The 24,813-nt window shown below is 52.8% G+C and overlaps 1 protein-coding gene across 4 annotated transcripts in view; it reads left to right on the top strand.

Annotated features, from left to right (window-relative positions):
• The window catches only part of LOC122720066 (dachshund homolog 2), a 136,573-nt gene that overhangs the window by 82,593 nt on the left and 29,167 nt on the right, over positions 1 to 24,813 (top strand). For all 4 annotated transcript variants that reach the window (XM_043946509.1, XM_043946510.1, XM_043946511.1 and 1 more), the window contains 4 exons: positions 4,866 to 4,942; positions 6,013 to 6,183; positions 8,911 to 9,135; positions 21,562 to 21,645. In XM_043946509.1, coding sequence (XP_043802444.1) covers positions 4,866 to 4,942; positions 6,013 to 6,183; positions 8,911 to 9,135; positions 21,562 to 21,645 — 557 coding nt within the window. The remainder of the gene's footprint in view (positions 1 to 4,865; positions 4,943 to 6,012; positions 6,184 to 8,910; positions 9,136 to 21,561; positions 21,646 to 24,813) is intronic.

Here is a 24,813-nt window from a genome sequence, read left to right as displayed (position 1 = left end):
ATATATATATATACATATAGATGTATAAAATTCGATCTCACGGATTGGAAGGAGCGACGTGTATATATAGAAACGTTAACGAGTCTGGAAAGCAAGAAGGGGGATGATAGCCGCGAGGCGGACGTCTTACTCCGAGGCGGCATCGATTTGATCGACGAGCGGAAGAGAAACCGGAATCCTAGGAATCCGGTGATTGAAACGGTCCGCGGCCTCCTCCCCCTCCCCCACCCCCGTGTCCGAGCGGTCGCGCGCAGTTTGATAAATGTTGTCCGTCTGCCGATACGTCGGATAATATTTGCGAGCGGATCCGGCAGAAATCGAAAGGCAGGGCTCGAGACGCTCGAGATCGAGCGTAATTCGATTCCATCTCCGACCCTTTATTCCATTCGTCCGGAGGAGCAACGTTCTGACACTCGTCCCACACACACACACACACACACACACACACACAGCTCTCGGCCAGTCTTGCCTTCTCCCCATTCTCCCCGAGCCAATTTTCTCCCCCTCCCTGCTCCCGTTCCCCCATCTCTAGTTCTTGAATTATGTTTCTCATATTTTTCTCCCCACGCGAAGCCACGAGAGGAGAGCGAACGATTTCGTTCGTTTCACTTCGGCGGAAAGGAAATTTCACGAAATTTCTAACATCCTCCTTTCTTCCCTTCGTTTCGTTTCGATCATCGAAGGAGTTGAACGAGTATTTCGGCCGAAGAAAAATCGGAATCCGCCGAAACGAACGGTGGTATCGTTCGAAAGATCAGATTAAAAGGGTGGCGAAAAGTTGAAATTTTGGGATCCTCTTTTCCCTCTCTTTTCCTTGCACAAAGAAGGATACGCTACGTCCTCGAAGGAGAGGGACTCTCGTTAGGACACCCCTTTCGCCTCGAATGTCACACAGCTGAGCTGAGGGAGAGAGGGGAGGGGGGGGGAGACGTCGTTTTCGAGATCGCGCACTTTGGATCCCGTTACCACTCCCGCAACCTCGTTTATTATTTCAACTCGGTGGAAATTTCGAGGGGGCGAAAAGCCCGACCACCGCCCCGGTATTATATCGTCCCGGTGTCGTTTATCCCCCTTTTCGTCCTTTCCGAGCTGTAACGCAATCGCGCCTCGGATTCCAGGGTCGTAATTAAAATTACGACGACGGCGTCGGTCAATCGTCGCTCGCGTTCGACTCGAGAGTGGAGGAGGGGGGGGGGGAAAGGGTTGGACGAAAAATATCGACGTTCCCCGCGTGTATCGTTTATCGAAAAAGCCGCGGCGGCCGGGTGGCGGGCATACTTTGCCCAATTAGCCCCCGAGGCCCTCTTTGTCCTCTTGAAATTACAACTGTTCCCCCCTCCCCTCCCCTCCCCCTCCCCCCGTGTCATTATCGGAACGCGCTTTTGATTTTTCGCCAAAGTAACAACAACAACAACAAGAACAACAACAACAACAATAACGAAACACCGGGCAAACATAGGGCGTCGGCTGAAACTAGCGTTGATTAAAAATCGGACGGAAAAATCGTCGAGGCAATCCGTCGAAACCACTTTTCTCCTTTTTCTTTGTTTTTCGCGGAAATTCGCGGTTCCACTGCGCGAAAAACGCGATCGTCTCGAACCCCCCCTCCCCCCCCCCGGAATCGAGAATCGGCGCGCACCAGCCTCCTCCTCCTCCACCACCACTCGTCCGCGTTCGAGATACGAACCCGTTAATGAACTCCCGCTGCGCGGGGCCGCCCGTTCCTCAGCCATCGGGGAGGGAATCCCCGCGGAGTTCGTCATTACCGAATCAAAATTAAAGGCAAAGATCCGGGGAAGGGTGGGTAAGGATCGCTCCGTTCGGCTTATTAGCCGCGTACGTACCCCGTTTCGCTAATGGATACGAGACGGGTTCGATCGAAAGGCAGAAATAAAATCTGCTGCTTCCGAAAGGGAGCACGACGAGTAATAGATTTCGTTTAAGTTTAAGTTTAATTTCTCATCACCTTCTTCCATCTCTCGGCAAGTCTCGTTGTTCCCTCTTTCCAAAATTGTTGGAAACTTACAAAATATCCCTCGAGGTGCGTTTCTATTTCGCTTACGGATTGGAACCGTTTATCATTGAATTTTTTAATGGCAGGAACAAGTATGGAGGTAGAATGTCCCAAAACTGTAAGGGTTTTTCGCCAATTTTGGCCGTTTTTCTTCTACGCAAGCTTTCAATTTATCGAGCTGATCGCAATATTTTGCAGAATTAGTCTCGAAAAGGGAGTTCATAGACTGCACCTTTCCAACCCCACCAAATGGGAAACAAAAGAACTTTGTTGAAAAACTTTCTTGAAAATCCAAGAAAAGATCCGTTTCACGAAGAAACAAATCGCAATCCACGTATATATATATATATTTGAATGAATGAGCGGATAGAGGGAGGAAGTTTGCCAAGTTTCGCACGACGTCTTATTAAAATTCAGGCGAGACGAGATAGGCGAAAACGGAGTGTACGCGTACAAAGAAAATGCGGAATTACCGTTGACGTTTCTGGTAAGGAAGGGGAGGGGGTTGAAGCTGTCGGTCCTCGGGAAGCGGGGCGCTCGCTAATTATTCGCGACTAGGAGCACGGCCCGGCCGCGCTCGGTAACCCGTAGGCACGCGTAATGAAATCCATGATGTATTAACGCGGGCGTAAAGGCTCGGCTCGCTTCTACCAGGTGTCTACTCACGCGAGGCTAGGTAAACGCGCGCGGCTGAACGCACGCCGGCGCGCGTAAACGCGCACGCAAACGCTCCACCATGCCTGGATATACCGTGAAGGCGGCGGGGCCTTTGCCTCGCGCTTGCCCCTAATATTCGACTAATTAGAAATTTAATAACACCGTGGCGGTTGTTACGAGCTTACGACGACGACGACGACGACGACGACGACGATGACGAGAATCACCCCTTTCCTTCCCTTAATTTCAACCTTTTCCTTCTTCCTTCTTTCTTCTCTTTCTTTTCCTTCCTCTTCGACTCCTCTTTCCCTCGCATCATCCTATGCTCGAAATTTCGCCCAGGACGGGCGGAGGAATCGAAACGGAGGCGGATCGAGATATCCATCGGTCGCGACTTAATCGACTCGTATTACCAATTAAAATTTAATCATCCTCGAAATTAAGTCGTTACGATGTCGAAGACGCGCCTCGGAGATAGAGATAGAGAGAGAGAGAGAGAGCGTTTATTACTTCGATACCGTTGATCGTGAGTGGAAAGGTATTCGCATCCCGATGACGAATAAAATTTCGTAGCCTCGTAAAATCGGTGGTCGAACGAGTTTCCAACAACAACGTTTCCATATATTCGCCTTCGCGTCTCGTACTCGAAACCGACGCCCTAACCTCGTAGACGGAGAAGGAAGAGCGAAGAAGAGACAAAGACAGAGAGAGAGAGAGAGATCCTCCTCTCCTCGCTCTTCCTCCATTCCGCTTAACGCGGCCGTAACTTATCGCTCGTAGACGCGCGGTATTTCTCTCCGGCTCTTTGAAAGCATTTTCTCATTAAAAAATTAAGGTTCGAGGGGTCGAGGATGGGAGGGAGGAGGGGAGGGGGGGGGACCCGGTTTCGCGGGTTTGCGGGGCGGAGGTGGTTTGGGGCGAGTCGGTAAGTGCTCTGCGGCTCCCAGATGCGCCCAATATTATGCTTAATGATATTAACTTCTTACTTAATGGTCCGCGGTTCGATTCGAGGTGCGAAGAGGAGGCGCCTCCCGCCTACTCCCGGGGAGAAAGAAAAAGGAACTACACCCGGGAGAATAATTTGCGGGACGAGGAAAGAAACGTGGGTACTTCGGGGAAGGGGGAGGAGGCGAGTGTGGGTGGAGGCAGGGTGTCTAATCGTCCGGGAAACACCCATTTTTGGACGTCTTGCTTGGCCTCGCCTCGCGTCGTGGAAAATAAATTCGTAAATACAATCACCCCCCTTCCCTTCCTCCCCGCCTCCCCCTCTCTGTAAAATAATTTCCTTGGCCGAGCCATTAGAGCGACCCCCTTCGAGGGCACCATTGTCCCCGAGATTCCCCGGGACGGGAAAGAAAGGAAGGAAGGAAGGAAAAGAAATTTGAATTTACAACGGTTGTAGCAGGAATTTGCAAATAGGTGGATGACAGTCGGAGCCGTGGAGCGTTTATCTCGATAAAGGCCGCGAATCTTAACGATTGCCGGCCGAGCTACCGGACCCACGAGGGCTTCGAACAATATACGAGGAGGCAGGATTAAAAGTTTCGCGAGGGGCATAAAGGGGCTGGCTGGCTCGTGTAGCTTAACGAGCCGAGATCCTCGTAAAACGTCGTAACGTTCGAGGAAGGAAAGGAAAAATAAAGAAAAGGCGTCTCGCGAGTTGGAACGCGGCGATTGCGGCCGAGACTTGGAAACGAACAATGTAATACGAGAAACTCGCGCGATCCAGCTCCCATCCTGGGACGGATGGAAAGAGGATACACGGTGGTGTCTACCTGGCACGGGTCGCGATGGAAATAAAAAGATGGGAAGGGAGGGAGGGAGAGAGAGAGAGAGAGAGGGGGGGGGGCCGGTTTTACGCGAGAACGAGCGTATCGCCTCGAGGCGATACGCGACAGCTCCGCAAGGGGGGAAGAGAGAGAGAGAGAGAGAGAGAGAGAGAGAGAGAAAGGGAGGAAAAAAAGAAAAAAGAAGCGAATCGATTAACGGCGATAATCGGATGGAACGCGCGGCCGACAGAGAGACCGGCACTTATCTTCCTACGCGACCGGGTTGGGTCCAAGACTTGGGAATAATTATTTAATTAATGGGGAGGGAGCGCGGCCGAGTCCACCTCCGCGCCCGCCCCGATTCGCGTCCATCCCGTTGGAATCGATACTAAACATTTTCCCCCCGTCTGATTTGCTGATTCCAGGCTCCGCGAGGAGAGAGGAGACGCCGAGAGGGCACTCGCGTTGGACCAAAAACCCAGGGATCTGAGCTCGCACAATGGTAAGATAAATACGCGTACGCTCGTTTAACCGTAATTACAGTAATCGGCCGATAATACTGGCCGAATAACGCCGAGTTCGTATTATCGGGTCGAGGTACACCGCGCCGATACATCGATCCTTCTCTCCTTCTTAGAGACGGGGAAGGAGATCACTTGCGCGTTTCTCTTCTCCCCTATCTTTTCTCTACTACTTTCCTCTGCGAGTCTCCTTCGCCTTCGACTCGCGGCGCGAATATTCGTAATTGGAAGTCGCGGGGAGATGTTCAACGTCCCCTCGATCGGTGGGGGATCGCGGATGGAGAGGCGCTGGCCGCTCGAGGCCAGGCCTGGAAAGGAGGAAGGACGAGTTAACCGAGCGTGTCCCTTTCTCGATTTCTTTATTTCTCTGGCCCGGCCGAGCGTTTAGGAGGGCCGGGGAGATTAAGTCCGATATCGGGTTACCGGGGCACCACCGAACGCGCCGCCTTTCTTCTCATTCCCCGTAATATTTTAATCCGTTCGATCGAACCTTTTATCCCGGTGGCGAGTGCGCGCAAACTGGACGGGGGCGACAATCCCCGACGTTTCGAGTTCGAATCCGATCCCCGGACCCCACGGAACCCCGCTTCTTCTTCTTCTTCTTCTTCTTCTTCTTCTTCCCTCTTGTTCGGGGATTTCGACGACCGACCGACCGGAGATGGGGGACGTCGACCGGTGTGCTTAATCGACCGCGGTCATCCTCCTCCGATCCACTCGAATCTCCTCGCCTCGAGACACGACCGATCGAACAATATCTATCCACGTCAGGATTAAAATGCCTCGGATACGAAACAATAATAGGAAGGGAGGGAGAGCTCCTCCTCCCTCTCGAAAGAAACGAGAAGATTTGCACGGGTGCAAATAATATCCATCAATCCCTGTCGTATTCTACGTATTCCATTCTCGGGAAGGAAAGAAGAACGGGAGAATCGCGCGAGAATACGGTTTTGGTTATCGTTCGATCCGATCGATACACGCACGCACGCACACACACACACACGCACATACGTATATACATATAGATAGATTGACGAAAGAATGGTGTCGACAGGTTCCTCGAACGGGCACAGTCCCGTGCTCAACCTGTCCAAGACGGCGGGAAGCGGAAGCGTGGGCGAGCACTCCGGAAGCGAGGCAGAGGCGTCGCACCGTTCCCAAGACGACGAGGAGGAGGACGACAATCTGTCCGAGGACCTGGACGACGACAACGAGAAGGACGAAGGTGAGATAGGATGCGCCTAAGCGTCGATCGATAAAGTCGGACGTGGCGATCGTGGTCGATCAATTAGAGGCAGGTAGAGCGTGACGCCGGATTTGACGTGTGCCGAAAGTCGGAACGATGTTGTGCGCCGTTCCGTTCCGCGCGGCGCGCATACGTAAAATAATTATATCGAATGGAGCGGACAGAGCGCGTTTAAAGATGAGTTCCCCGGGACGACTGGTAGGTCAGACCTTCTCATCGATCATCCCGGGGCCCGCCGCGGAACGACGTTCTCTGGGATTCGTCTTCCACCATCTACCGACCGACCGACCGACCGACCGACCGAGACCTCCTCTCCTCAGCGGTTGTCAAAACTTGTCAGGGATGCGTATCTCTCGCGCGGTGAAAATTTCATACGCGGCCAATTTCACGCGCCTTCCATCTTTTTTTCCCTCTCCTTCTTTCTTCCTCCTTCCCTTCCTCTTTTTCTTCCTTTCTCGTCTCGAACGAGATAACGTATATTCCGGCCGAGAATCGCGTTTCTTTCGACGGGGAAAACGGTATTCTTGGGATATTGGCAACGAATATTATTCGACGTGTTGATTCATCAGATGGAAACGTTTCCCACGATTTCGATTTCGTGGTGGATGAGAAAAAGAAGAGATCCGGGGGGAAGAAGCACCACTGGCGGAAGGGCCCACTGGTTCGGTCGTTAGACCAACGCATCTTCGGTATTTAGTTTCATTTTAATAATGAAAGATGGGTCGAGATAAAAATCTCCGAGGGCCGAGCGGTGCTATCTCGGTCGCTGTCCCGCCGCTTCGATCCACCCAAGCGTCATAATCACGCTGATTCCTAATCGATTCGCCGATTGTCCGCGCGTTAATTGGATATTCCAATTAGAGGCTGCGACTCTTCGCCTCTCGTGCGACGAGAACGGGACGGCGGGACATCTCCCTTTCCGCCGATCGATCGTCGCGCGAGCAAAAGAGAAAAGGAAGAAAAAAAAAAAAAGAAAGAAAGAAAAAGAAAGGAGGGAGGACTGCAAATGGAAGAAACTCGAAGGGGGGATGGAAAACGGTAAACTGGCGCGAGGCTGGGCCCCTAAATTTCGAGAAAGACACGAGTTAGACGTATAAATTGCGGTCGTGGCCGTGTAGCCGGGAGGAGGGGGGAAGAAATCCGTGTCTCGCAGCGTGTCGTATACACGGGCTACATCCTACCTATGGTGCTCGACGGTGATCGAAGTAGAACCCCATCGAACGGCCGTGGGAGTGTACACGCCCGTGGAATGCAGTTCTGATTTAATGAGACGCGCCGCTATCTCGCTCTCGTTCCTGGAATCCGATCCACCGCCGATTTTCGTCCGCCCTCTTCTCGCCGACGAGAACTTCCTGGAGATTTCGTTTTTCCCATTCCATCCTCCTATCCTCCCCCTCCGTTTTTTTTTTTTCTCGAGAGTCGTCGCGAAATTTCTCCTCCCCCCACCCCGTTGGCCCGTTGGCCTCGGGCCAAGATAATTGTAATGGGTTTTCGAGCGAGGGACATCGATGCGTGGTCCACCGCGGGGAGGGAAAAAGAGTGGAAGGAAAGGGGGGAGGGAGGGAGCGTGGATGGTTCGCTATCAAAAGGTGCCGGCGAAAGGTTGGGTTCGCAGAGCGAAGCGAGCCGCGCGAGCATTAAATCGGCCAATGGCAATAAGTAACGCCGAATGCCGTGGCGTTGTAGGTGCGCGCTGATAATTAAAAGACGATACAATAAAGCACGTATCATTGGCCATAAAGCAAGGCTGGGCTAAAGCGTACGGTGTGGGCCGTAGGAGCGCGCGGACCGGTCACTTAAGCTACGTAGAACCCACGCAGACGTCTTGTCTCGCCACTCTCTCTCTCTCTCTCTCTCTCTCTTCTGCGAGACCTCTCTCCGGCCAATAACCATAAGGCATCCTTTATACCACCGATCCCCGGGCCCCGGATCCTTCTTTCGCAGCCCGACCACGAAAACCATGCTTCCAGGCTAATCGTCGATAGAGAGAGAATAACGAGGCTACTCCTCCTGCCCTCCTCCTCCTCCTCCTCCTCCTCTCAGCCCTCGTCGCCTCCTCGCGATCTTCTCTCCCTAAGTGAGCCGCGAGTAGAAAATGGAGAAAGAGAGAGAGAGAGAGAGAGAGAAAGAGAGAGGGGGTAAAAGAAGAAGAATCGCGCGTCCTTCGTGGAATCTCGAGGAGAGTTTTCCCTGCCGAAACGAAGGCAGGAGAAATAAATAAATCGCCCGGCTGGAAACGAGCGACACGGCGACGGGTATGTATGCGGCAAGGGGTCGATCGTGGCTAATCGGTCGGGCCGAGTGCCGTTTTAATTCGCGAATTTAATTCGTCCGCGGTGACGTTAAATCAGAGACGTGGCGAAGGGTAACAAGTAGTCGTCGCGGGATTACGACTCTGGAACACGCACGCGTTGTAAGTTGAGGAAGGAGGGAGAGATAGAGAGAGAGAGAGCGAGCGAGAAAGGAGGGAAGGGGCGCGAGACCTCCCTCGAACGTTGTACCCCACGATCCTTGAACGAAATTTATCGGCAAACCGCTCTCTCCTACGTATGTATATATATATATATATGCGCTGGACAAAAAATCGGAAAGAGATCTCGAAAGGAGAGGGGGGGTTTCTCGTTGCGTCGAATTATTGTTGCAAAGAAAGAGAGAAAGGGTGAAAGAAATGAGGCGAACGAGTGGTTTTTCTTTTCTTTTTCTCAGATCTGTCGGACGTGCCGGAGAACCTGCCGTTGCCCGCGCCAGGATCGGAGAGTCCTCAGGCCCTCAACTATTCCCAGATCGCCTCCGCGGCGGTTGCCGTTTCACAGGGGGGCCAGGATCCCTCGGTCTCGAGTACGGAGACCCTGCTCAGGAATATCCAGGGCCTGCTCAAGGTCGCGGCCGACAACGCGAGGCAGCAGGAAAGGCAAATCAACTACGAGAAAGGTCAGTGCCGCATCTCACTAGCCGAGGTCGTTCCTCTTATTATATCCTTTCCCTCTCGCGAGCTTGCATTAAGGGACATTAGTCTCCTCATCGACCCTCCTCTTCGATCCTCCTATTCCATCCTTCGCGGTTGTCGTCCGCGCGAAGACGGACTCGCTGCGTCGACGATTAATTTGTCGAGGATAATACTCTTGTTCGCGGAGCCATTAAGGCTCGAAAAGAACGGCGATTTTCAGGACCTTTTCTACCTCTTCTCTACGTTATTATTTCTCTTCCCACCGCTCGGTTACGAAATCTTGGTCGAAGATGTGCACGGTTCAACGTTCACCTCCAGTTAAAAGTAACTGAAAACTGGGAAAAGTTGGCGAAGCGGCTCGATCGTAATAAAATGGAATAAAAAAAAAAAAGCTGGTTCGCTGGCAGATATCCAAGTCCGTGTAAAGAAAACGTTTATTCGTTGAAGTATCGTTGAAATATCGTTGTTGTAAAACCATCGCAGATAAGCGACGCGTGTCTCGAGCAGGTAACGCGATTAACAAGGGTACGCGAACCGTGGCGTCGTGTACCCGCGCCTTCGTTCTCATTAACCGGCTGATAGATCGGCCTGTCTTGTTCTCGTTGTTATTATTATTATTATTATCATCATTATCATTATTATCATTATTATTATTAGCGTCCGGCATGCAAAGTTGCAAAGGAAGTGGAGAAGAAAGAACGGGAGGAGGGAATTCGGACGCGATTTCGACGGAGCCGAATCGTTCGACCGGATCTTTCTCCGCGGGCGGCTCGATCGCGTGCCAAGAGAGAATGCACCGCGATCGTATAATCACGATCGAAATTAACGCGCGCGTCTAAGATATAACGAGGATAAAGTTGGAGGATCCGCGCATCCTTCTCCCGAGAGAATTTTGAGAGGAGAGAAGTGGAAATGGACAGAGCAGGAGGAAAAGAAGGAGGAGGAGGGGGAACGAGAGCGAGAGCGTGATCCTTCCCCGTCCCAGTTTTCGAGCGTTCGGTCGGATAACAACAAGGACGACGAGAACAGAGGCCGCTTAATATATTCGAGGCGAAACGTAAAGCCGGCCTTTAATTGCCCATTAACCGCCGGTACGAAGTGTCGTTTCCACGGCCGTCCACGGGTGGAAACGCGCTTAACGACGTCCCTCGCCCGAGACGTTCGTGTTATATACCTTCGACCGCGTTTTTCCTCCTCCTCGCGGCATTCTTTCTTCTACGGGATGGATATATCTCGCCGGCGATCGCCGCCCGCGAGGAGGCCGTCCTTTGTTCCGCGATCGGTCGATCGGCCGATTAAACCGGCGGACTTTAACGCGAGAGGACGTCGGACGAGCGGACGTTGTCCCGAGGTCGACGCGTGCGCGGGGAGGAGGAGAGGAACGCGAGGATTCGGATCAGCGCGGATTCCTCGTGGCCGTCCACGAGCGCGGGGCCCGCGGAGTGCGCTTTCCTCCGAGGGGAGGGAGGGAGGGAGGGATAAAGGGACGGCCGCGACCCCAGGCGCGGAAGAGACGAGGGGCGAGAGGAAGGGGGATAAAAGAGGATCGACGTGGGAGGAAGAGAATCGAGGGCGGCCTCTGATCGACGAGAGGATCGACGAAAAGAGTGCGTTAGCCTGGGCGCGGTGGAGGAGGAGGGTGTAGCCAGGGGTGAGAGAGGGCCGATTTAATACTCGAACGAGCCAGCAGCTCGTTTTACACCAGATGGTTTTACATACGGCCGCTATCGTGTTACCGAGCTTCTCCGAGTATGGCTGCGTTGTTCGCCGCTTCGACGGGGCGCCCTAATACGCGCGGACGCGCGAACACGAGCAAAGTCCTCCGCGGAGATCTCTTCTCTCTCTCTCTCTCTCTCTCTCTCTCTCCTCTCGAGAAGAATCTCTTTCGAGAACCGGACTACCTCGCTCCTCCCGGAGAGGAGAGGAGCCAGCCGACGACTGTTATAAGGAAACCGGGCGGATTTTCGAGGAGGAACGCGGCGCGATGGAATCCTAAACTACGTTAAGGATCTACGTCGATGAACGCACCTACGTTAAGGATCTCTCGATGAAAAAGGGAGAGAGAGAGAGAGAGAGAGAGAGAGAAAGAAAGAGAAAAGGAGAAGGAAAAGGGGGAAGGGAGCGAGCGCGCTCCGTTCTCGTTCGCCCGGTAAGTTACACGGCGCGCACGGAGGAGAACAATATGAGCTCGGCGAGGAGCAACGGTGGAGAGCTCGCTATCTTCGATGCTCGCCGAGATAAGGGTACGAGGGGTAGCCAAGCGGCGGGAGCTTGGCAAAAGATTGTGCGCGCCTCTTCTTCGTGTCCACGGCGGAAAGAGAGAGAGAGAGAGAGTCCGTGGCGGGCCGGTTAAGGCTTAAGGCCCGCCGAGAGAGCGGAATAGAAAGAGGGGATTGAGTTGTAGCCGCGAGTGGAGGATCTTATGTAGATTCCTTGTAGATCGTGCACCCGATTCGATCGCGATCGGCTACCCGGTACCGGGTTAATTAAAATTGTACGGGCCGAACGTCTTTCTTTCTCGTTGCCCTCTCTCTTTCTCTCTCTCTCTCTCTCTCTCTCCTTTTCCTCTCCTCCTTTGTGTCCTCCGCCCTCCTCTCCCCGTTCGTTCTTCGGTGTCGCGTCGCCTTCCTCCGCCCCCGGTCTCCTCCTCCTCATCTTCCTTTTTCCCCCTCGGCCGTTCCGCGTACGAGCCAGCACGCTCGCTGCTGCACCGGCCGCATCTCCTTCGTAAGCTCCTTCGATTTTTGGCCGCTGCCTGGGAGGCTGCTTACGTGAAATCCTATTACCGCGAGCCACGCCACGCCGCGCGACAGCGCATCTCAACCCAGCCTCTCTCCTCTTTCTCTCTCTCTCTCTCTCTCCACCTTTTCTTTTTCTTCCTCCTCTTTCTTTCCTTCTTCTCGTTGTGTCTCGTTGCGTACCGCGTGCAGCACGAGCTGCAATCCTCGCCACGGATCCGGGATACGACCAACTGTCTGGCTACCGAGATACGCTCGCGCGTACATCCAGTACTCGCCTACTCTCGGTTCTTATTCTTATTCGATATATCATATATCGTCGATTTTGGAAGGAATTTTTTTTTCCTCTCTCTCGCTCCTCGAGGTAGGTGATCGCAAAATCGGAGGTTGGTTATCGTAAATATCGAGAAACGAAACAACACGACAGAGATCGACAATTTGTAGTATATCTTGGAGCGCGGCGGTACATCTTCCTAAACACAGTTGTAAACCGCAGGAGGGTCTGTCTCTCGGGGAATGGGTACCGGTATCCCGGTTCTCGATCCCCCTCCCCCTCCTCTCCCATAATAGGAAAAGATAAATAGGAGAAGAAAGTTGGTACCCGAGTGGAGAGCAAAGAAAAAAAAAAGTACAACGAAACCAGAATTGTGGAAGGAGTTACAATTCCACCAGGTCCCTTGTTCCTTCATTCCTCTCTCTCTCTCTCTCTCTCTCTCCTCCCTCTCGGATTCGCCCTTATTCGCGAGGCGAGGAGGCGAATCGGGTTTGGCCCCCCCGAGCATCATTAAACGTCCGCAACCGGTCGCAGGCTACCTTAAAGATCGTCGAGGGGTCGGAGGTCGGTGGCTGCGAGCGCGCGAACAACCAGCCGCTGCGATTATTATGCTTATTAAGGTGGAAAGTAATAAATTACGGGTTGGCTAATAGCGGGGACCGAGGGGAGAGAGAGAGAGAGAGGGAGGGGGCGGAAAGGCGGGGGAAGAAACTTCTGGATCGTTCCAGCACCGTTCAGATCGATTCGTTCGAGGAACTTCTTCTTCCGGCCACTGAAAACAAAATCCCCCCTCGCCGGTTTCCTCGAGTCGCCCCTTGGCCGAGCTCCCTTGATGGTGGTGGTGGTGGTGGTGGTGGTCTCTCACCGCGACACCAGGGGAGAACGTTTCCGTGGCAATAAAGCTGTTCCATTCTTAATTAAATCCGAGGCCACGCGAACGAGCTAATTAAAGCAAACATCCGACGTGATAAACCTCGAACGTTGCCCTTCCCGAACGACATCCTGGAATAGGGCGAACCTAGTAGTCGTAAAACTAGTAGTAGTAGTAATAATAGTAGTACGTTGCCTCGAATTTAACCGATCTTGCTTCTTCTTCTTCTTCTTTTCTCGGTTCGAAAGTCGAGAAACATCGGGAACAAACTCGCGTCGCATGATCAGCCAGCGCGATGATGGCCTTAATTCGGGGGCTGAAGGGGATGAAAGGTCCGAAGGCTTTCTGCGATCAGTAGAAAAGAAACAAAGGCGGGACGCAATTTTATCCTCCGGTGGAATTTTCATAACGAGCAGCAGCAGCAGCAGCAACGGCAGAGTCGAGCCTCGACCGGTTGGCAGAAAAAGGGCGCCTTTAATGGGACACGTTGGCGCCCGGGTCAGGGTGGCCCCGTTGTTACTCGTTAATTCGAGCCGCGACCGAGAGAGCACGCAGGGCCTGTGCCTCCTCCTCTCTCCCCCCTCCTCCTTCCTTGGCCATTCTCGCGCGAATCCGTGGAAAGCGTAAACGAGCGTGATCTCGAGGTATGCGGTTCGTGAGCGCCTCCACCCTTTCGTCCCTCCCTTCTTCTCCCTTCGCGCGTAGCGACGAAGTTACGACGGAGAGCGAGCAGGGAATAAAAACGCGAGACAATACGATGTTGGAGCGGCGCGGTCGTTGTCGGTTCCCACCTTCGAGGCCCGAGTCCTCCTCCACGGGTTGGAGAACGCGGCCGATTGTCAATTAGAGAAACCAGGGGGCCTCGGTTTTAGCATAAGCCACCGGCCAAAAGGGGCCATACGGCGGCGAGTTGTAGGCGAGGATCGGCGGCGGCCGAGTTTCTTCTCTCTCTCTCTCTCTCTCTCTCTGAATCGGAAAGAGAGAGAGAGAGGGAAGCGATGGTGGCTAGGCTAGGAGCGAAACGAAGGGAGAAAGAATTCAAGAGAGGGGGCCCGATGGTGTTGGGGTAAAGCTAATAAATTATAGCTAACGTGGCTCCGCGCAACGCACACGGTTGATTATTTATTTAACGATGAAAGGAGTCACGAACTCGCGAGAGTCGATTCGAGAATCGCGTTTATTTTCTTTCGTACGTGCATTTCGAATCGATTCGGGGAGAGAGAAGGAAAGAAGGAAAGAAAGAAGGAAAGAAAGAAAGGAAGAAAGAAGGAAGAAAAGAAAAACGGTGGAATTTTCTCGAGGATGGAAACGGTATTTCGTGGGAACGACGTTGGAGAAAGGTGGCGACAGAGGAGGAAAAGTACGGGAGAGACGGTAGGCGATAAACTCGAGGGGTATACGGGTGTCCCTTAAATCTTGGATTTAACGATCCTCGAACATCGATCCTGCCGCTCGATCGTCACCGATCGTTGTCGCGTTGGAATTAAGCGACAAAACGGCGGCCAACGCCGACTAACGACCCCGGCGCGATTTCCCGGCTGGAAAGGAGGCGAGACCACGCTCGCATCCAACACACGATTATAAAGCGAAAATTTACGAGCCTCTCGAGCCCCACGGGAGGAGATCTCGTGGATTCTTTCTCTCCTCCTCCTCCTCCTCCTCCTCCTCCTCCTATCTCCTCCCAGGCCCTGTTCGGGACTTTGTTGTTTGCGTCGCGGGTTTTATCGTCGCCGCCGTTTTTAAGTGTCTCCCGCGAGACTTTGTTGCCGAGAGGTCCTTCCTCTCGCGACCTTCGGCCGATTACCGATCACCGCCTCCAGATCCTCGCTCCGTCTCCTCTTCCTCGTAACCGTACCCCGTGGAATCCTTCCCTTTTCCGGATATCATTAGATATCCAAATCGGCTTCGAACCATCCTCCAAAGATCGATAAAAAGAAAAATCCGAAACTTTTCGAAGAAACTTTCATCGTTCCCCAATTTTCTTCGAATTATATTAAGGGAAAGGTACTTTGACCCGCGTATCGGGATCGTACGAATTTTAAATTCGAATTCGAAAGGGTATGAATGAAAGGAATGGAGAATAAAAGGAGAGAAAAAGAGAGAGAGAGAGAGAGAGAAAGAGGTGGAAAGAAACTTGACCTACCGCAGTTTTAACTACCGTTCAATTATACAGTTTGCTTTCGGTTGGGTCGTCGCGCGGGTCGAATAAAGCGTGTAATTTACCGGCAATAAAAGAGCAGTGGTAACAGCCACGCGAGAGAGAGAGAGAGAGAGAGCGGTGGCCGCGACGCTGTCCGACGAAAGAGAGAAAGAGAGAGAAGTCGCGTCGTTAACGACGCCGTTTACTGCCCCGAGGTACGGATATTTTGTTGCGAATCTCCGATCCGGGGATGGCACGCGGCTTCGCGCCTCTCCTCTCGTCTCCTCTCTCTCTTTCTCTCTCTCTCTTTCTCCCCCTCCTTTTCACGGCCGAGGACGCGAGAGAGGAGAAACGAACGAAAAATCCCGTTTTTTCTTTTTTTTCGAGAGAGAGAGAGAGAGTGTCATCCGAGCCGGGGATTCTCGCCAACGGCGTAAAAGCGGCGCCGATAATTGGCCCTTAAAGCACGCCCCTCGCGGCCTAATGCATATAATCGCAAGCATTATGCGCCTGCGACTCCTCCGTCCTCTATCTCGACCCGCGACACGGGCTCTGGCTAATTTCCCCTCTATGACGTAATCGACCGATTAGAGACTTAGAGAGAGAGAGAGAAAGAGGGGGAAGGTTGCAAGCTGGGTAAATAAGGAAGAAACTGAAACGTGTTCTTTCGTGGCCAGGTGTCCCACCTGTTCCCCCCCAAACGTCTCGAACAAAGTGCATCTTTCTTCGGAAAATTGTGAACGGTTTGTACGTCTCGCGACCTGGGGCTAAGGAACTCCGTTTCTTTAAAAAAAAAAAAAAAAAAAAAAAGAAGGAAACTATAATCGTACCTGGGAGAAAATAATCGCACGCAAAACTTGGAAACGAGCAAGCTCGATTTGCTCGAATCATTCGGGACGATCGTATCTATACGACGTCTAATTACAGGTGTCGGTGTATACCACATTGTAGCCTATCCGCGTTTCATACACGGCGCGAACAACGGAATAGGTTCGAACGGTTTCGTTCGAATCTACGCGATCGATCTACGCGCCGGTGACAACTAACTAACGTGGAATGGATGAGTGATCGCATCTGACGACACGGTAACGAAGAGGCGGTCGATGCGCCCCGAGGAGATGAAGATACGACGACGACGACGATGACGATGACGACAACGACGACGACGACGACGACGACGCATTGTTCGTTAAAGCGAATTCTTAATTACGGAGTGTGCGGGCTGCCGATTTTATAACACCGTTTCCGGTGCACGCGATACGCCTCGCATAAATTGCCGGCAACGGTGTGTCGCCGGAAAGTGGATCGACGAAACGGAAACCGATACCGCGTTCTCCTCGCGTGGAATGGCGATGGAATGGAATCGAAGGGAGGAAAGGAAGGAGCGTGGGAGGAGGAGGAGGAGGAAGGATCGATCGTTAAGAAGAGAGACGGACGGGTCGTCGACGGGTTATTCGATAAATATAGCGAAGATTCTTCTTCTTTTTTCTTCTTCTTCTTCTTCTTCTTCTTGTTGTTGTTGTTGGCGGTGAACGTTTTACGATCGGTAACCATTAATGTCCGGCGGTGTGCACGGGCGGTCTAGCACGCACGCCACGTACCGTACAGTTGGACAGACACTCGTAATAACGATAAAGATCCAACGGCACGTCCTCGTAGTCGTAGTCGTAGTCGTCGTCGTTAGAGGGGGAGGAGGAAAAGGCGGGACCAGGGCGATTACGCACGCGGTGGTTCAAGTGCGAGAGTGCGCGGGATCGATTCGATTGGCTTCGATTGACCTGCTAAAATTATCTTTTCCTCTTTTTCTCTCTCTCTCTTTTTCTTTCGACTTTATTTCTTTCGAGTTCTTATTATATTTGAGTCCCGTTAATTATTGGATCATTAAGTATCGTTATACGTTTGACATCCGTATCTTTATTCTCGAGGGGTACTCGATTTTCCAGGTAAAGTTTCGTAAAGATTCGTTCACGGAGGAGGAAAAACGAGGAGGATGGTTGTTGTACCGGGTCGAAGGCTCGGCGATATCGTAGAAGCGGCGGTTTCTAAGCGACGGTCGTGCAATAACTCGGCGAGATATCCCGGAGAGGGAGAGGGAGGGAGGAAGAGAAAAAGAGAGAGAGTGTGTCTGTTCCCGAAGGAAGGAAGGAAGAAAGGATTATCTCGAAACGCGAAAACGCTCTTCGCCGTATCTCCGGCCGAGTTGGTTCGTCGAATATGGCCACCGAAGTCCCGCGTCCTCTTTCTCTCTCTCTCTCGACCGCGAAACGAGAGATATCGAAACTATTCATCTACGATCGGCCGTGACGTAGGAGCCCGCCGAGTTCCATCTGCCTTCGGTATCCTCCTTTCGATCGTCTACTTTCCTTATCTCGAAACTCGAGAGACAGAGAAAGTTGCAAAGTTGTAGCAGTAGTAGGGAGGGGGGCGGCTGTTAAGAGCGTGTCTCGATTGTTGTTGGCGCGCGAAAAGGATTAGTTAAGAGGAAGAAGGCTGGGTCGAAGCTTCGAATCGATAATAGGAACACGCTCGCAATACTCGTCGTTCGTATTGCGTACTATAAAATGACGACGCCTCGGACTGTTCGATAGCGTAATTATAGGAACGGAAAGGGAGGGAGTTGGCCTGGAATGGGAAAGCATCGAGAGGAAGACACATGCACCAATATTTGCCATGACTCGAAGATAAGTCATTTCGATCGATGGCCGCACACGCTCGTAAACTCTGCGACATTCGTAAACTTCGTGGCCGTAATTACACGTCAAACTCTTCGCCGAACACGGGTTCCTCGTCCCTTCTTTATTTACCAACGCGTGAAGGAGGAAAAAAAGAAGAAGAAGAAGAAGAAGAGGTACAAGTTGCGCGGATAATCCGCGATCGCGCCTTTTCGGCGAAGAAACCCGACGCGGGTTTGTTTTAGTCGTCCGCTCCGACTAGCGCTCTCTCCTATCTAATCCTATTTTCGTTGGATCCGTTAATGGTTAATGGGAAGCAAAGTGGTCAGCGACCGGAACAAGGCCTAAGTCCGTCTTAAATCCTGTAGGAGGGAAACCCTTGTAGACCGTAGCCGAGGATCGAGTAATCCGCGCAGGATAACTATTGCCCCCGTCGCCGTCTTTACGCTCGAGCAAAGTCTCGCGTCTTGCCGCGTCTTGTCCTCGTCTCCATCGATCGTCCGGGGATCCCTCGTCCCTCGAACGGACGCCGCTCCGCCGTCCTCGCCTTCCGCCCGCGCCGAGCTCTCCCGAGGAACGCCCGTTCCCACCCCCTCGGACAATTAAAGCCCCGCCGCGGAGAGGGCATGCCCGCGGGAGAGGACAAACTTGCGAGCGCCGCGATCGTTACGCGTTTATAATATGCAAGGGTGGAAACAATAATATCGTCGTATCTCGGGATACTTCTCCTCCATCCGCCCGCCCTCCGGCCGAGGAAACGCCACCCTCGCGTGGGCGAATAACGCGTGCCGTGGGATTAATCGGGATTCGGGGGTCAGGAAATTTATTATGAAATTCGCGCGCCGGAAACGAAGGAAATGCCGAGATTCCTCTTTCCTCGCGGAAAGGAAGGAAGACGAGCGAAGGAAAGCGCGAACGCGCGAGGGGTTGTTGTAAATTGCCGAAATAATCCGTCGGTTAATTCCGAGCCTCGGTTTATCGTTACCGCGCCGTCGAAATTAAATTCACCGATCCTCTCTCTCGATCGAAATAGGAAGAATAAGAAGAAAAAGAACGGGGGTTGGTTACGCGAGAAGATCGCGTAAGGGTATGTATATAGGTAGCGTATGTATAGGGACGGGCGCGTGTCGGGGAGGGGGCCGTAACACGAAAGCTACATTATACTATTCAAACGATTGCAGGGCACGGCGCAGCGGGTAAGTTGACATTGTTGTTTCTGAGGGTGGCCTCGGGCCCTGGCGAATATCTTAGCGCCGCGCAGAAGCTATACCACGCGTACACGTCGTCGTACAAGCCCTGCGGGGATGTGAACGCTACACCGCCACCACCACCACCACCCGTCTTCCCGCCAACTATATACTAATCAATAACCATGAATCGCTCCGGTAACAGTGGCATGCACGTTCCGTTGCACTGTTATTGTTGCCGGGCCAGAGTGCTCCGGCTACCGTGAATATTATTATCGCCGATGAATCCTTCGCCCGGCACCTCCGATAATCCTTCCAAACCTTCCACTCGTCCGCCCTCCCGACTATTTTCCAATTTCCAATTTTCGAACGATAACCAGGCGATGATATCGAAACGATCGTCGCCCCCGAAGATATAGGTTGCGATTCTTAGATAGAGGTATCGTCGAAAGGGAGAAAGAAGAGGAAGAGTTTTCCCTCACTCACTCACTCACTCACTCACTCACTTACTACGAGGAAGAAGTTCGTCGCGGCCAACGTTAATCCCTGAAATTTTAATGGCTCCGAGCTCGCGGTCGAATTTCAATAAGCTCGTAGCAGCGGCAACGGCAGCAACCCCTCCCTCCCTCTCTCTCTCTCTCTCTCTCTCCTCTCCTCCGCCGCCTTCTCGAGGAATTGATTTTCGCCACTTCCGACTTTATCCCGTTTCCCTCGAAAATATGTAAAGGTGGAACGGTTGTATTTAAAAGGGAGCCCCGTCGATGAAAGCGTAAACAGGGGAGGAAGGAGGGGGAGAAGACAAGGAAGGAGACAAGAGGGTATGTAATCGTTAAACCCAGGTCGATTCGAATCGGCGCCCCGGGGATGAGCGAGGCAGGGTTGACGCTCGCGTCGACGACGATCTCTAATAAAGTTCAATTATCCCCCCGGAAAACGTTAGGTACCGGAGGGGAGGGGAAAGGTAGACGAGCCGTGTAGAAAGCGAGCGGGGCCGGGATACCCTAGACGTCGAGGCCGAGAGAAAGAGAAACCGGGAGAGATGATAATCTAAACGATCGCAAAGTGGGCTGCAGAAACGCGCCGAAATTGGCAATAACAGGGTGGGGAAGGGGCAGGAAAGGGTGGCAGGAAGGGGAGAGGGGCCGCGTAACGTGTACACGGCACCGGCGCGAACTTCCTATTCTGGTTAGCATTCAAATTGAATCTTCGTGGCGGCCGGTCGTGAAGAGTTACCGCCGTTAATGGACCTCGCAAACGCTCTCAAATTGCCGGCAGACTGCTGAGACGCGCCACCCCTCTACCCTACCCCTAATCTACCGGGCTCCATTCTCCCGCGCGCCTCATCTCCCCCTCCCCTCGCCCTACCCCTTCCAAATTCGAAATTTCGAATTCGGGGCGACCAACTATCGCCACGCCACTTTTCGTATTTCGAGACGATTCGTCGTCGAGGGGGAGGAAGAGGGGGAGAAAGAGGAGGAGGAGGAGGAGGAAGAAGGGAATAGAGAGATATTAAATTTGGAACGGACGCGGCGGTATTTCGATACGGTTACGTTTGGCGAAGGGTGGAAGCTTGAAACGTTGGAATTAGCTTTCTCTCTCCTCCCCCCGCCCGGTTGGATTAGGTCGTTTCGTCGAAGTAGTAGTTGGCGAAGGGAGTTGGTTTTCATCGCTTTCGAGAAATCGCGAGAAAGAACGATCCTTGCGAAATGTCGGCAAATTGGTAGCGATCTAACGAGCGGATTATCGGTCGATGAGCCGCGAGACGCGTTACGAGGCGCGCGGCTCATTGGCCACGGAAATGTAATTCGAGGAGCAGAGAGAGGGTGGCTTTCTCCCTCCCTCTTTCTTTTCTTCCGTTAAACCGAATTAGCCCGCTTGATTTAGAGAGGCTGGCAACGTTTTTTACCGACTTCTCTCCCTTTTTCATCGATACTCCCCACTCCCAAGGGAAGCGTCGTCAAGTGAACGTCGATAATCGAGCCGTATACAGTCGGCCACGCTTCTTTCCGCGGCTTTTCTTAAACCGAAAATCCGAATCGGGGGGGAGGAAGACGAAAGTCGGAACAGGGAATTTCTCAACGAAGGAGAATTTCTGTCTCTCTCTCTCTCTCTCCACCACTCCATCAGCCTCTCGCCGAGATTCGAAATGGCTAATTTAGCGTGGCGAGTCCCAAGGGTGAGAGAAGGGGGGTTGTTGTAGCCGAGAAGACGGAGAAAGGGGCGAGCGTCTTGGAGACAAGAGCGGAGAACGCAACGGCGGTCGAGGATTTCTCTCCTCCTCGTGGTGCGTTTCCACGTAATTCTATTAGAGCTAACTATCCGGTCCGGTCCTCGCCCGTTGGATTTAATCACGAACCCGCCAGACCGTGCAATATTCTTCTCCTATGCCATCTTCCAAAGGAGGAAGGGGAGGAGAATTCGAGGAGAGAGGAGAGGAGAGAGAGAGAGAGTTCCTAACTAAATCCTTAACTAAAGTCCGCTTTAGAGACACTCCACGTTAAGATTCCTTTTTATCTTTCTGATTACAGCCGAGTTGAAGATGGACGTTCTCCGAGAGAGGGAGGTTAAGGACAGCCTCGAGCGACAGCTTCAGGACGAGCAGAAGGTTCGAGGTGAGTGGAGTCGATAGATGCTCGAGACCGATATGAAAGTTTGCGCGAAATTCCATATCGTTCACGGATGCCTGTCCCAAATCGACCAAACGGACGCGCGTTTACGACGAATCTAGGCGTGTTACCATACGCTCGCCTCGCGTCGTACCCTCATCCGCGAGGAGGAGAGAGGTTCCCAGAGAAAGGGCGTAACAGCGTCGAGCCATTTAACTCCGCGATAAATCAAAGCGGTCGCGAAGAGACACGCGGCTATAAAGTCTCTCACCGTATCCTATTATCCAGCCTCGAAGGACCCTCTAGCCTACGAGTCACGGCTAGTCTCTCTCTCTCTCTCTCTCTCTCTCTCTTTCCTCTCTCTCGCCGAGGATTCGTCCCGGCTGTTTCGCGACTTTAATGGAGTACCAAGGGTAGAAACGCAGGGGTAGAGGAAGGAAGGAAGGAAGGAAGGAAACGTGGAAGGAGCATGGCAAAGGCCGTGATCGCTCGACCAAGTTTGTATCGAATGTCAGTCCGTAATAGAATAGTCGTCTCGCGTTTACGGGCTCCGCTTCTCTTTGACCACCTCCTACTATCACCACCACCACCACTACTATTATTCGATCCTGCCTCGATCGACACCCACACCCCTTTGTCCGCCCGTCTTCTTTCTCTTTCCCTCGTTTTTTCGCCTCGCGCCGAAAACAAAAAAGGAGAGAAAAAAGAAAAAAACGAGCACGCAGAAGCGGTCTCTCTGCCCCCTCCCCTATTGTGACGCGGCTCAGGGAGGATCGAGGATCGAGATCCCGGCCGAGAGATTTCGAGGCTCCCGTTACCGCTCCCCCTCTCCGAGGGGAACGAGGAAGAGGGCAACGACGCGAGGAACCACGCGCGAGAGCGTTTTCTCTCTCTCTTTTTCTATTTTTTTTTTTTTTTTTTTTCACTCTTTTCGACCACGAACGTTCGTTCGCGAACGAATCATCGATTCGGCGGTCGTGGACGAAAGGAACGGGCTGGGAAGAGAGGGGGAGGTGGACGGAAAACGGCGGAAGGGTGGCGGGCAAATTCAATATCGCGGATTTTCCTGGCAAAAGATGTCGGCGTCCCGGCTGACGCGAGCACAATGCGAGACGCGATAAATATGTAAAAGTCGAGAAGACCGACAGGAATATCCGCGTGCTTCGGGGCGGACGTGCGCGCGCGATCCTCGCTATATTGCGATCCGTATCAAAAAAAAAAAAAAAAAGAAAAAAAGAAAAAAAGGAAAAAAGAAAAAAAGAAAAAAAAAAAAAAAAAAAAACTCCCTATCCGACGCGCGCGTTCTCGCCGCGTCGATCCGTCCACCGGCTCGATCGAACCGATATATATATATATTTTTTGTTTTCTTCCTATTTCCCCCGTCCACCACTCCCCCCTCTCCCCTTTCGCTTCTTTCGCCACGTCGATGATTCTCCCTTCGCCCGAACGCGGGCGAATCAAACGCGTGGACAAAGTCGTCGCGGCGTTTCGGTCGATTCGCAGGAAAAACGAGTTGCAAGGGGGCCCGGCCCTCGCGGTAACACGACACTGTGACAACACCAGTCCATTAGTCAACCAGCTCAGTGTCAATACATGAATATGACAGCCGGTCTCACGGAATAGCCCATCCATCCCTCGGCGCCACCCCCGACGCCACCCATAATGTCAAGCGAGTTCTATGATATCGCAAATATAGGAAATAGTCCACCAACCCCTCCCCCTTCCCCCCTCCCTCTTCTCCTCCGACTATAGAAACCTTTATCTTTCCGAGGCGAAACTTTTCCTTCCACCCTCCTCCTCCGTCCCCCCTCCATCGACAGTTCCGCACGTTTATACGCGGATGATCGATGCCACGCACCGACCGTGTTTCCATCCACCCCGTGTTTCCCTCGTATTTTTCGACGATTCTTAAAGGCGGCGGCCAACGTAAGGCGATACTTAATTTGCGCGAGGCCTCCCGCGGTTCCGGCCGGATGATCGATCATCCGAGAATATTGACTCGAAACCGCTCGCCTAAGACCATCCTCTCTCATCCGGCTAATGACCAAACCGCGAATGAAACAAGCAAGCGTTTTCCTTTCGTTCGAGCTCGAGAACTGGGCGCGACAAAGAGAGAGAGAGAGAGAGGAAACGAAGGAATCGACGCGATGTCTTTATCAATTTTTACGGCCTTGCTGCCTAGGCAATTTGTGCGGTAAGGGAGGAATCGAAGGGCGGAGGGAGGGCGCGGCGTTATTAGCCCGTTTAAAGCCGCTCCCCTCCTCGCCGGTTGGCATTTCGGTAAAGGTCGAAATCTTGGACCCCCCGCGGACCGAGCAGCTCGCTATTATCCTGGCAGGGGTTGGTAGAGGAGTCGCGGTGCCTCCTTCCGAAGGGATTTGTAATGGGTACACGCGTCGAACAACGAAGACGACCTTTGCGACGTCGTACCGTTTCTTCGACGACCGATTCCACCGACCAACATCTCGATCCTCGACGATTTTCCCGCTCGCTCCGATATTCCACTCTTTATTTGGAAAAGACCGAGAGAGAGAGAGAGAGAGAGGGAGAGGGAGGGAGAGAAAGTTTGTTTGCCCACGCCACGAGTGTGCACGAGAGGAAAACGAGGTGCGTTTTTTTTCCCCCCCCTCTCGCGGAAGAAACGCGGAGAAACGTTTCCCACGTTGTCTCCGTAATTTACGGGAACCGGATTTCGAGAAGAGAGTCGTTTAATCGCACGGTTTTTCGAGACGGAAGAGGAGGACGAAGGGAGGAGAGGAGATCGAAGGAGCGCGATCGAAGCGGAGCAAAGATACCGCAGGGCTCCCAGCTGATTGGTGGTGGAGGGAGGCTGGGATAACAAATAGAAGAGAGAGAGAGAGAGAGCGGAACGAGAGCGACGTGGCTCTGGATTGGATCCGCGGGCGGAAATTCTGGCCGACGTCGTCTCGCGTCAACCGAGCTGCCGGCGCAAAAAGGCCTGGCCGCGCGTATAAACGTTGGCGCAAAGCCGCGGCGGAGATCGGCTTGGGAGCCGACAGCTGCCTTTGCCTCAGCTTCACGGGAATTTGCGGCCTCCCCGTAATTACCCGATCCTTTTGTCGCAGCTTCGAAACTCACCGCCGCCCACCCTTTCGTGGCCCCTCCCCCTCTCTCTCTCTCTCTCTTTTTCTCTCTCTCTCTCTCTCTCTCCGC

The sequence above is a fragment of the Apis laboriosa genome, unplaced genomic scaffold (genome assembly GCF_014066325.1).
Source record: "Apis laboriosa isolate Shangri-la unplaced genomic scaffold, ASM1406632v1 scaffold9_cov152, whole genome shotgun sequence".
Classification (NCBI taxonomy): domain Eukaryota; kingdom Metazoa; phylum Arthropoda; class Insecta; order Hymenoptera; family Apidae; genus Apis; species Apis laboriosa.
Note: the sequence above shows the minus strand (reverse complement) of the source record. Positions and strands in the feature narration are given on the sequence as shown.